This window comes from Rhineura floridana, chromosome 1 (genome assembly GCF_030035675.1).
Source record: "Rhineura floridana isolate rRhiFlo1 chromosome 1, rRhiFlo1.hap2, whole genome shotgun sequence".
In the NCBI taxonomy this organism is placed as follows: domain Eukaryota; kingdom Metazoa; phylum Chordata; class Lepidosauria; order Squamata; family Rhineuridae; genus Rhineura; species Rhineura floridana.
Window position 1 is genome coordinate 229879647 of NC_084480.1, and position 12147 is coordinate 229891793.

General features: G+C 41.1%; 1 protein-coding gene across 4 annotated transcripts in view; it reads left to right on the top strand.

Annotated features, from left to right (window-relative positions):
* Positions 1–2156: 2156 nt before the first annotated feature.
* Positions 2157–12147, top strand: part of RTTN (rotatin) — a 202479-nt gene continuing 192488 nt past the window's right edge. For all 4 annotated transcript variants that reach the window (XM_061594628.1, XM_061594647.1, XM_061594639.1 and 1 more), the window contains exons 1-3: positions 2157–2383; positions 8528–8715; positions 9487–9685. In XM_061594628.1, the coding sequence (XP_061450612.1) occupies positions 2347–2383; positions 8528–8715; positions 9487–9685 (424 nt within the window). In that variant the 5' untranslated portion in view covers positions 2157–2346. The remainder of the gene's footprint in view (positions 2384–8527; positions 8716–9486; positions 9686–12147) is intronic.

Below are 12147 nucleotides of genomic sequence, written 5' to 3' on the forward strand. Positions count from 1 at the left end.
GATTTTCAAAATTAAAAAGTATGCTCTCGAGATCACGTAATTTCAGTAGAGCATATCAGACCTTATTTTGCCTTATAATCTTTGGGAGGGTGATTAAAAATCATTTTCAATAAATTTTTGTATTTGCATTTTTCCCTTATAACAATTTTATTAAGAAATGCATAAAAATTTCTTTTTTAAAAAATGATGTTTTTAAAGATGTTTTGTTTTATTATATTTTAAAGTCTGTTTTTATGATGTTTTAAAGTGTTTTTAGTGCTTTTGTTTACCTGGGCTCATACTGGGATGAAGGGTGGGATATAAATCTAATAAATAAATAAATAAATAAAAAGTTACTAAAAATGATAGTCACATGATGAGAAATCTCTACAAGTTGGTATTAGGAATGGGAAACAGTAGGCAAAGGTAGAACTGCTTCCCCTAACTTTTCCATTCCCAATCACTTATGCGAGAAGTGGCTTGTCCTCATCTAAATGGGTCCTTGGGCTGCTGTTAAAGTATTTGGGTGTAATGCTTGCAGCTTAGGCTTTAAAATGTATGCAGGTTATTTAGTTCAATGACTTGATTATACTCAGTCAGCTTTCTGAGGCCACACATATCAAATGGACTTCAATACAATTGGTCGTGTTACAACTAGATTGCTAATTAAATAGTGCAGAAAAAATGCTGGTAAGTAGAACCCATTCCAGAATTCATCAGTTACTGTATCATTTACTTAAAGGAACTTCAAAAGGAATTTTAATACCATTCAGAGACCCATATCTATCATACTCAGCCTTTCTCCACTATCAGTTAGTGGTGACCCCTGGGGTGGTTGAGGGGAGAAAAAAAGGGAGGAGAGGTCTGGCGATCCCTGAGGTGGTTTGGGTGGAGGGAAGGAGAGGTCTGGAGACCCTTGCAGTCAGGGGGAGAAAAAGGGAGGGGAGCTCTGTTGACCCCTGGGATGATTTTTTTTGGGGGGGAGGAAATAGGGAAGAGGGAGCTCTGGCAACCCCGGGGAGGTTTTGGGAGGGGAGCTCTGGCGTGGGAGAAAAGCAGAGGGGAAGTCTGGTGAACCCTGGGATGGTTTTGTGGGAGGAGAAAGGAGGAAGAGAGTTCTGATGACATCTGGCTTGGGTTGGGGAGGGGGAGAGAGAAAAGGGGAGGGGACCTCTGGTGAGCTGGAGGAGCACTACAGGGAACCATGGGGATAGGGAGGCTTTGGCGATGGTAGGTGCGGTTGGTGAGCAAAACGAGCAGGAGAGCCCCTAGTGTAATAATAACGAATAGTAAATAATACCACCTACATTCAGTTCTCCTATCACTTATGAAGCTTGGGCCATTTATTGCTATTTTTCAGCCTAACCTCACTCACTAGATTCTTGTGATGATAAAATGAAGGTGGGAATTAAAGAGATCCATATACTCAGCCTTGAGGTCCTTGGGGAAAAAAGTGGGCTATAAATAATTAATGGAAACAAAACGGAACCATTCTGTTTGCACCTCAGCTTTGCTGACAGCGTTACAGTATAAGCCCTTGCCCATGACAACAGTGTAACATTGCTGTAACTCCAGTATAACTTGAGTTTGTGCTACTGCGTGGTTACACGCCCCATCTGGAAGCACAATCCTAACCACGTCTCGTAAGGAAGCCCTATGGAAACCAAAGGAGCTTACTCCTATGTAAGTGAGGTTAGCATTGCAGCCTTTTCCAGAATGAAATTCCATGTTCTAGTGAAGTAACTAATGAATTAGAATTTAATACCTATAGATTTTATGGCTTTTAGACTGAGTAACAATTCCATACGTACTTATCTGGGAGTAAGTCCCACTGAACTCAGCAGGACTTATGTCTGAATAAACACACACAGGATCGTGCTGTTAGAAGAAGGGAAAGAAACACCCGCTGAAAGGTGAGGGGTTTCTTTCCTTGCTTTTAAATAACGCCCTCGGATCAAAGACAAACCCGCATAAGAATCAGGGCGCGAACACTGGCGGTACTTCGACTCAGCTTCAGCTCACACAGGACTACAGGAGCGGGGTGGAGTTGCAGTTTGTTTCCTGGGCAACCGTAAACCCTATTAGCCGGAAATTCGGGGCTCGCGAGAACGCACTCTTGATCGACGGGAAAAAAGTTCACTTCCGCAACCAATGAGACTTTGTGCGCCATTGACTGATCAAAGGAGCGGGTGGAGTCAGAGAAAGAACTACAATTCCCAGTAGCTTTTTGGGTGCTGCCGCTCTCGCGAGATCATCTCCCGCTCTATCCTACCGCGTTCGGGCTCGTGTACGGCGCGGTGGTTGAATCTGGGCCGATGTTGTGAAGGCGGCAGTAAACACTTGCTTCTGCAGCTGTCTCCTCCTCAGATGGAATTGTCCTTGGCGCCGTTCATTCGGAAGCTCCGTAAGTAATTGATTTGCCTCTTTCCTTCCCTAGGCAGAGGATTCCTCTTTCAGTGAAGTTCAGTTGTTTCCCGTCAATGATAAGTGCCTTTGAACCACAATCGTGGCTCCCAGGAGCATCCGCTGTAGGACAAGTTCAGTATAAATAGCTGAGTGTAACTTTCTTAACAGTGCAATCGTGTTTGTTTGGAATGTAATTCCAAATTCTATGTAGTTCCGCGGAGTTTATTCTTAGTTAAGTGTGGCTAGATTGTAGTCTACAATTCTATGTAGGATTGAGGGAATGAGTCCCATTAAATGCAGTGGGAATTACTTCTGCGTGAACATGGCTAGGATTAGTCTGTTCTTCTTTCCCTGCCTTTGTGTCCGACAAGGAGCTGAGATGCTATCAGCTACAAGAGAGCTTTTTCATCCCCTTAAAATGTGTTACAGTTACACAGTGTCTTTAACAAACAAAACAAAATCCTTACAATCCAATCTCATGCAAAATTAGGCACATGTAAGACCATTGCTTTCACTGGGTTTATGGATGCCTAACTCTGCATTGTATTGAGCTGTAAGGCACAATCCTAATAATACCATTACATGATTAAGCACCATTTAACAGAAACCTAATTTGACATCTGAGTTCATTATTCTGACCACTGTGATCATGTTATTATTTATCACATTTATATCCCACTCCTCTGTCCAAAGGATCCCAGGGTGGCATATAATGTGCTTTGATTTTGAGTAGGATACAAGCAGATCCTTGGAGCCCAAACTGGTTTTTTTGTTTGTTTTGGTAAGGATATAAACAGCATTCTAATTTTCTCTATTCATACATTTATGGATATTAAGCAATATGGAAACGTGTTTTGGAATTATGATGCTAATACACTCTTTATGTACATACTTGCCTGGAGGCTCAGAGTGGCACATAACAATGTAATCCTACATATGTTTACTCAGAAGTCTCATTGACTTCTTGGTGCTAGCTAAGTGGCTATAGGACTGCAGTGGTGACTTCTCCTTGGCAGTATATGGTAGTTCACACTCCCCACTCTTATTACTAAACCATCAGAATTTTTATTTATTTTTGTCAGGAGATGCTTTGTCTTGACTGGGAGTAATCTTAAGTAAATGGAGCACCACAAAGTGCACTGTTGTGTCCTTGTTTCTCAAATCTGGTTCCCATATTGTGTCATTAAGAATGTGCTCCTAACTGAATTTGATTGTGGTGTCATAAGTGGAAGGGGGTAGCAGAATATAAACTGCTTAGGGTTTCATAATTAGCAAACTCAAGAATGCTGACCATTGTAATGTATTTCAGACTGTTGAGGCAAGCTGTCAGATTGTTCCTTCCAACAGTCTGCATGATCATATGCACAAATTCATTTTTTTCACTAAAGACATATCTTGATAATCTTAACAGATCTTAGCTTAATTCAAAATTATGTTTGTGAACATACCCAAGTAGCATTTATATGCTTTTTTTAAATGGCCCATAATTCAGACTATTAGTTGGGTGTTGCTATGCTCAGTCAACACAGTATGTGAGTGGTAATTCTTTATAAATAGTTATGATCCAGTGGCCTTGTTTTAAAATGGTTGGCTGCCGTAGGTGACAGGAAATTTCACCTAGGTAGTGAGCTGGCGGAAAAGGAATAGAGGAGCAATTTCTCATTTGACAGCCCACTGTATGTCTAAGCTGGGTGGGGTGGAGGGTCAATAACCTCATCATCCAGCATAGAAACCATATTACAAAATGTTTCTTCTAAGTCTTCCTTATTTTTGGAGGCTTTATGTGATAAGTTATCACAATACAGATTATGATGATGTTTTACACTGCAATTCTCTATGTGTTTAATCTGCAGTAAAACCCATTTTATCAGTGGGATTACTTTCAGGAAGGAATGTGTAAAATTGCAGCCTTAGATACCAATTTACAAATTTAGCATCAATCCTTATGGAATGTACCCTGTTCTGGAGGTGGAGAAGCTTAGGCTCCTTGCAACGCTTAATCATACTTAAATGTACAGATGTGACTTTTAGTATGTCCAGCATATGTGGAGGAAACCACATTCATCAGGATGTTGCAACTGGATGTCGCTCCCAGGTTTGTGCCTGCTGATCCCTTATACCAGGAATGGGGAACCTTTTTTGACCTGAGGGACTTGTGAGCCAACTTTGACAGGTGAGAGGGGCAACCCACCTGTTAATCACCTGACATCATAACACCAGATGACTGAGTGACACCTGTCCTCTCCACCTGCCAAAGTTTTCTTTGAAATCACTGCTAAAAAGCTTTCCCCCTCTGTTTTAGAAGCAGTTTCAATGCAAATCACTTTGTGCTCATCAGTTAGGATCTCACTTTAAGCTCCTGATTGTTCCTTTGTAGCTGTATGGTTACCTACCCAATGCCTGAAGTCACATACATGTGGGGAAGGTAGGCATGGTTTGTGAATAACAGCCTCACAGGCCAAATTGGAATCCTTGGCACAGGCCCAGTGTGCCCCACAGGTTGGCGATTCCCCACCCCGGCTTATATATTCATGTCTGCCCTTCAAATGTTGTTGACCACATAGCTCTGCTAAAACCATGACAACTGTAAAGATTTATTGATTGGATTTGTATCCTGCCCTTCCTCCTGAAGGATCCAGGGTGGCAAACCTAAACAAAACAATTGAGAGAGAAAAATATACCAAAACAGTTAAAAACATTCCAAAACACTATTACAATTAAAAACATCCTAAAACACAGTTAAAAAGACAGTAAAACATAGTTAAAGGTATTCTAAAACACAGATGAAACATTCTTTCATCAGTAATCTTCGGGTTGCCATTCTTCAGCCATCAAATGTCTAGGTAAACAGGAACGTTTTCAAATTCCTCCTGAATGTCAGTAGTGATAGAGACAGATGCACCTCATTGTGGAAGGCGTTTCTCAAACTCCCTCACCATATGCTCAGGGGCACATGTTATCAAATTCTTCCAAGCTACACAGGAAGTGGATTGGACTGTGAAAGACCAACCCAAATTGTGTTTTCATTTTTACAGAGTTGTAGGCCAGTAAAATATTTCAGAGAGGAGGTCAGGTCCCCTGCTTCCTGGTGCATTCACTATAGCTGTCCGATTTCCCTGATTTTTAAAGTTGGATAGAAATATCTGTGGCTATAGAAATATTATTAAACCACAAGGGGTTTTTGTTGTGCATAGAATGAGTCTGGTTTCCAGAAAGACTAAAAAAGGGGCTAAATCGGCTGAGCATGCCAAGGTCTCAGCCGCTGGCAGAGAAGCAATAAATAAACCACTCACACACACACGCACACACAACAGTTTTTTGCTTATTAGTGAATTTGCCTGCTTTTTATAATGGAGGTAAGAAAATAGGGTTCCTTTGCAAGGTCACTGAGAATAGTTTGATGATCTGCATGTTTACTGAGTTCAGTGGGATTTACTCCCATGCAATCATGCTTAGGATTGCAGCTTTAGATTTTTCCCTATTAAACACAATGGGACTTACTTCTGAGTCAACATGCATAGAGTTGTGCTATCAGATCTGCACCAATGTCCATTGACAACATAAAGAACATTATTCACCACCCCAACACCCCAGATCTACAGCTTTTAAAGATTGTAAGTTATGATGGTACCCAAATACCTTGCTAATGCTATTGCTGATCACAAGCTGATCACCCCTGAACTGGATGATGTTAGTCTGTAGACTCCGTTTGGTCACTTCAAGAAGCATTCATTTTTCAAAATGATGAAGAGAAGTAAGGATGGCAGTAAAATCAATAAATAGTTACTGTGTTCCTGACCCTTAAGAGCCACCTTTACTTCTTGGTCAAGAAGAAACTGTCCTCTCACTTATGATGCAAAATAGGTTTATTAACAGTGCAACATGTTCACTTGGAAGTAAGACCCACTGTATGTATTGCATCTTACTTCCAATATGTTTGCTTTTGGAAAAGATTGCATCCTAAACCTTGCATTGTCTCGGAGAGCTGGGATTTCAAGCAAATCTCACTTTTAATTATCTGTGACACCTAGAAACCACTGGCTAACCCCAGAGCTGGCAAGAACTCAGAAAGAGCTTGCTGGCGAGAAATGATGATAATCATGTGACGGAGAAGAGTGGGGCTGTGCATGTTCACCTCTCCCTATGGTGCATCTCTATGGTTTAATAGCATGTCTGCATTGTGACTGTATGTCTAATGCCCATAGGCTGTCCCCATGAGTTGAAACTCTGAGTGCTCAGGATTCCATCTCATGTGGACAGCTTCTGGGCATTAGGCAGGCAGCCACACTATAGGCATGTCCTCAACTCACGTTGAGACTTTGGGGTGTGATGGAACGGGTGTGGCTCTCTCTCTCTCTCTCTCTCTCTCTCTCCTGCCTCAAATGATTATTGTGGGTGTTATGTTTGTGCACGCTGGTAAAGGGGAAAGAGAGAAGGCAAGGAAGGATTCAGGGAAAGACGAGTCCATATATGCTGGGGCATAAGGCCATATTTTATGAACCTGGTAAAGGTTATCCAAATTTGGCAATTTTTTTTTGCCAAAGTTCATTTTTAGAAGTTATGCAAAAGCCCTAAGTGCCTGACTTTACCATGTATTCCTGAAACAAGTTAATAAACAGGGCTGCCCAATAGTATGTCTGCTTATTTGAAGTCTGAATATCTTGTTGTTAATTCAGACACAATTCAGTCACCCATGCCTATATGGTATACAAGAGTGATAGCCAACATGGTGCCATCCAGATGCTGTTGGACTGCAAATGCCCATCATCCCTGGCATTTGGCCATGCTAGCTGAAGCGGAAGGTAGTCGGAGTCCAACAACATTTCAAGGGCAACGTGTTGGCTATCCCTGATATACAACCACTGGATGCCAAATCCTTCAGGGTCTTTGCCTAACTTTCTATGCCAGAATAAATTATCAAACGTAAGAATTAATACTTATTCTGGCACGGAGAGGAATTGTTTCCACAACTCCTTTTTTTCAAAGCCTATGAGGATAAAAAGGATTAATAGCCTCTGAGGGGATGGGGCCATCTTCAGAGCTGAGAGGTAGGACAGAATCTTTCTGAGGGGAAAAAAAAGGTAAGGAGTATGTTCTTTTGCAGAGAGAAATCCCAAAACTGGGGAATCCCTCTGAACAGTTTATTTCCTAGAAACATGAACTAGGAGATTCTCTTGACTTTATGTGATTTTTCCCACCTGAGGAGAGCAGATGGGCTGATAGGTTTTGAATTGAGGCCTACACAAGACCCTCCCATATTTCACCTCTTTCCACTGGAGGGTGGCAATAATCCCTGTGGATGAATGAGATGCTTGGATGTGTGGCACAGGGATAGTCAATGTGGTGTCTTCCAGATATTATTCGACTACAACTCCCAACACCACTGACCGTTGGGTACGTTGCCTTGGGCTGATGATGGCTAGAGGCAAGCAAATTCTGGATGGCACCATGTTGGCTACCTCTGGTGTGCGGAGTTTCAGAGTACAGGAAGGCTATCTTAAAGAGGCAAGGGGGCATGGATGGAACACTGCCTTTCCAGGAGAGCAGCTGGTAGATTCATGTGCACCGTCCTGTGTAGCTCCTCCATCTCTCTATGTAGTTAGACTGGATCATTCTGCACACAAACTTTCCGTAGTGTTGTAGTAACAAGGGGAAAATGATTGGTAGAGGTTGCCATGCTCCAGAGCAACTTTTTCTTGATACAGTATGCTCAAGAGAAACTGTCCTTTTTGATAAAAGTTTGAATCCAAGTGACAACTTTGAAGGTCAAATCAAGTTACTGTTGATACTAAATGGAGGAACAATTGGACACATGTGAGTGAGTGAGAGAGAGAGAGAGAGAGAGAGAACATGTGTGACTGTAGCAGGGAGATGAAGAGCAGATGTGTGTGTCTTGGGGTCCTGCCTAAGGGATCAACTGAAATTTTCCATGCAGTACACCTACCAAATATGTTTGCTTCTCTAGTTTCATTTGTTCAGGTTTATAGTCAATACAAATCGGAGTAATGGTTTGGAAAGCTAGTTTCAGAGTCCAACTTACTAAGCATGTGTAGGCATGCATAAGGACCAATGCTCCTGATTTACAATATGAACTGTAACATTCTTTTGAAAGGCCTTCCATTTTTATTTATTTTTTGAACAGGTCATCAGCTGGCTGAGATCAGAGAACGAGCTCTTAAAAATATTCTGTGTAAATTGGATCACAACTTGATTACATATGATGACTTGGTTCAAGAAAAACTTTTATTTCTCAGTCTTCTAGAGTGGTTCAACTTTCCTATAGTACCAATGAAAGAAGAAGTCCTACATTTAGTGAGCAACTTGGTTAAGGTATTACTGTCTCTGTTGTCACTTGTTCCTGAGCATTAAAATAGCTAACAGACTTAACACTTTCCCCAATGGATGTTGATGGTATGTGCATATTACTCCACTTAATTTAAAGCTTACTTTGGCATAAAAAGAACATTGGAAAACAATAATTTAGGCCAGGGGTTCCCAAACCGTTGTCTGTGGTCCCCTAGTGGTCTGTGAACTTTGTTCAGGTGGTCCGCAACATGTCTGCATTAGATATTCATGTTGATTTTTAATTGTATTTTTATTACTTCTTTTATTGCTTATATTGTATTTTATGGTATTACAATTTGAATTCTGTGGCACGCAATAAAATAAAATACAATATAAGAAGAGAAACAATAGAAATACAATTAAAATTATACAGAATCTAGCACAGTGCATTAAAATTGCTAAGATAGGCAGAAAAATCATCAAGTGGTGCAACAAGACCATTGGCAATTTTCGGGTGGTTCATGGGGGAACAATTATGGGAAACACTTTGTTAAGCCGTTATATTTCTTTTGAAAGGTGGTTTGAATTAAGTGCTCAATGTACTGTTATCCCCTAGATCCAGCACCATCTGAGATGCTCTGCTATGTATATGAAATCAAATTATCTTGCATTTGTATGAACTAATTATATTTTGAATGCTAGCTGCTTTGGGAGGGCTTTTTTCCTGAAAGGTGCATGTAAGTATTTGGAATAAATAAAAGCTCAGGGAATTTTCCAGTTCATTTTTAAACTCTGTATCATCTTTACAATTTTTAGCACCCATCTGCTGTGGAACAATTGGTTGGGATTGGGGCAGTGGAGTTCTTCTCTCAGCTTCGTCCAAATGTGGATCCAAACATGCAGGCTGTGATTGATGGGATTTTGGATGGACTATTGGTGCTGCCTTCAGAAATCTCTATTGATTATCAGGCAATGCCTTATCAAGCTCAGCCCTTGCCAGTGGTGACGAATCCTGGTAAGTTTTACCTTTATATACAACGTGTTTCTTTTTTTTTAGAGTAAGATGTGGGCGTTGCACTTAGAAATGTGGAGGCCTGGAAAAAATAACCAGTTTTTCACAGCCTTTCTTTGCCCACCTGAAAAAATAGAAAAAAAGATTATGAAAAAAAAATCTTTTAGAATGCTGAATAAAAATGCTTAAGACAAGGTCATATATTTACTCTCCCAAAATGATTTCTAAAAACTATGTAACAAGAAGACTTTATGTATGATTGTGTACAGTATCAGATAATTACAATTCCTATACACTGAAGACATGCAAGCCCTGAGTTGTACATTGGAGAACATGATAAATATGATGACAAATATGAAGTAACAGAAACAGATAGTGATAGCTTAGAAAATGAGACATGAAATTTCAGGTAGTGTTCATTGAGTCTTGATTCCCCTACCTCTCTTCTTAACCTCTTTTTATTGAACTGTTGTATGTCTGCATGACACTATGGACGACAGGAGGAGATGCAATAATTTTCTGAATACATAATAATTTTATTTGTTTTACAATAATGTTGATGGTTTCTTCTTCTCTTTTATTTTTGCCTGCTCCTTGTAAACTGGCAAAACCAAAGAGATACTGGGTTCCTTTCAAGAGCTTGTAGCTCCATTTGTAACAAACATTTTAAAAAAGTAAATTTAATTTGTAATTATTGTCTGACTAAACTGTATTTTTAACATGCCAAACTTGATAATTTTATGGCAAACCAAGTTATGCATAATTTATCTTGTGTTCATGAAAAAACAAAGTGACTTTTGTTCTGTAAAGAATGCTGTAAAAATTAAATAGTGCATAATTTTCCACCCCACCCCCCAAATTCTGTTTTTTTAATAAAAAAACACACTTCTTTTCTATGGCTTCAAAATTTCAGTTAATTGAAAATCTACGGTGCAGTGTAGAGTTGTAAAATTTACTCCAGCCAAGCTACACAGGAAGTGGATTGGGCTGTGAAAGACCAACCCAAATTGTGTTTGCATTTTGACAAATTTGAAGGGCAGTCCAATATCTCAGAAAGGAGGTCAGGTCTCCTGCTCCCCTGGTGCATTCACTATAGCTGCCCAATTTCCCTGCTTTTTAAAGTTGGATAGAAATATCTGTGGGCTATCGGCACATTCTTAAACCACAAGGTTTTTTGCCTATTAGTGAATTTCTCTGCTTTTTAATCTGGGATGTAAGAAATGGCATCCTGTGCAAGTTTGCTGAGAATGGATTGACCATTTGCATGCTTATTAAGTTCAGTGCGATTTACTACCCTGCAATCATGCTTAGGATAGGTGAAACTGACCAGGGGGGCAGGAAGGGAGGGCTGGAGTGGGCAGGGGAGGAGGAGGAAGGGAGAGGAGAGGGGAAGGAGGGAAAAGGCAGGTCTGATCATTTGCATGCCTATTGAGTTCAATGGGATTTACTTCCATGTAATCATGGTTAGAATAGGTAAAACTGACCATGGGGAGGAGTAGGGGAAGAGGAGAGGAGAGGGAAGGAGAAAGGGAGGGGAGAGGGGAGTGGGAGGAGGAGGAGGGGAAAGGAGGGGATTGGAAGGGGAGGGGCAAAGGAAGGGGGAGGGGAGGGGCAAAGGAAGGGGGAGGGAAGGGGCAAAAGAGGTGATGGGAGGAAGGAGGAGGGGAGGGCAGGTTTGATCATTGCATACTTTTTGTGTTCAGTGGAATTTATTTCTGTGCAATCATGTTTAGAATAGGTTTAACCGACCTGGGGAGGGGTGGGGGGAGAAGGGGAGGGGGAGGGAAGGAGATTGGGTGGGTAGGCGGGCAGAGGGGAAGCCCCTTTCCATTCCAAGAGGAAAACATTGTGAACAGTATCATTGCTTTTCAGCGCTTCCCCCACCTTTTTATTCTACAGCAGGCACATGTAGCTTCCCACCCAAATTGAAACCAAAGCTTTCCCTGGCCACATCCACACCAGACCTTTATTTCACTTTGGACAGTCATGGTTTCTCCCATGCCAGGAGATGCCCTGTTTCCCTCACAGACCTTCAGTCAGAGTGGCTGACTGTTAAACCACTCTGGCCACTGGAGCTCTCTCAGGGGAATAGGAGTCTCAGCACCCTTCACAAACTACACTTCCCAGGATTCTTTGGGGGAAGCCATGACTGTCTAAAGTGAAATAAAGGTCTGGCGTAGGTGTGGCCCCCCTGATTAACCAAGCCAAGCAGCTGTGAGTCTGGCTTTTAGAACAGATTGACAGTTGGTTCTTACTGAGCATGCCCGACATTATCATTGAGTTCAATGTAAAATATATTAAATCAATTAAAAATCAGCCGGGCGTTTTTGTTTAACTTTTAGACTGCAGAAGATGAAGGTCAGAGTATGGGGCAAGGTCAGTATTAGGATTACTCTGTGAACATGGCTGATTTTTAATGAATTTCAACATATTATGGGAACTCTCACAGAAAAAAGTCCAAAAGG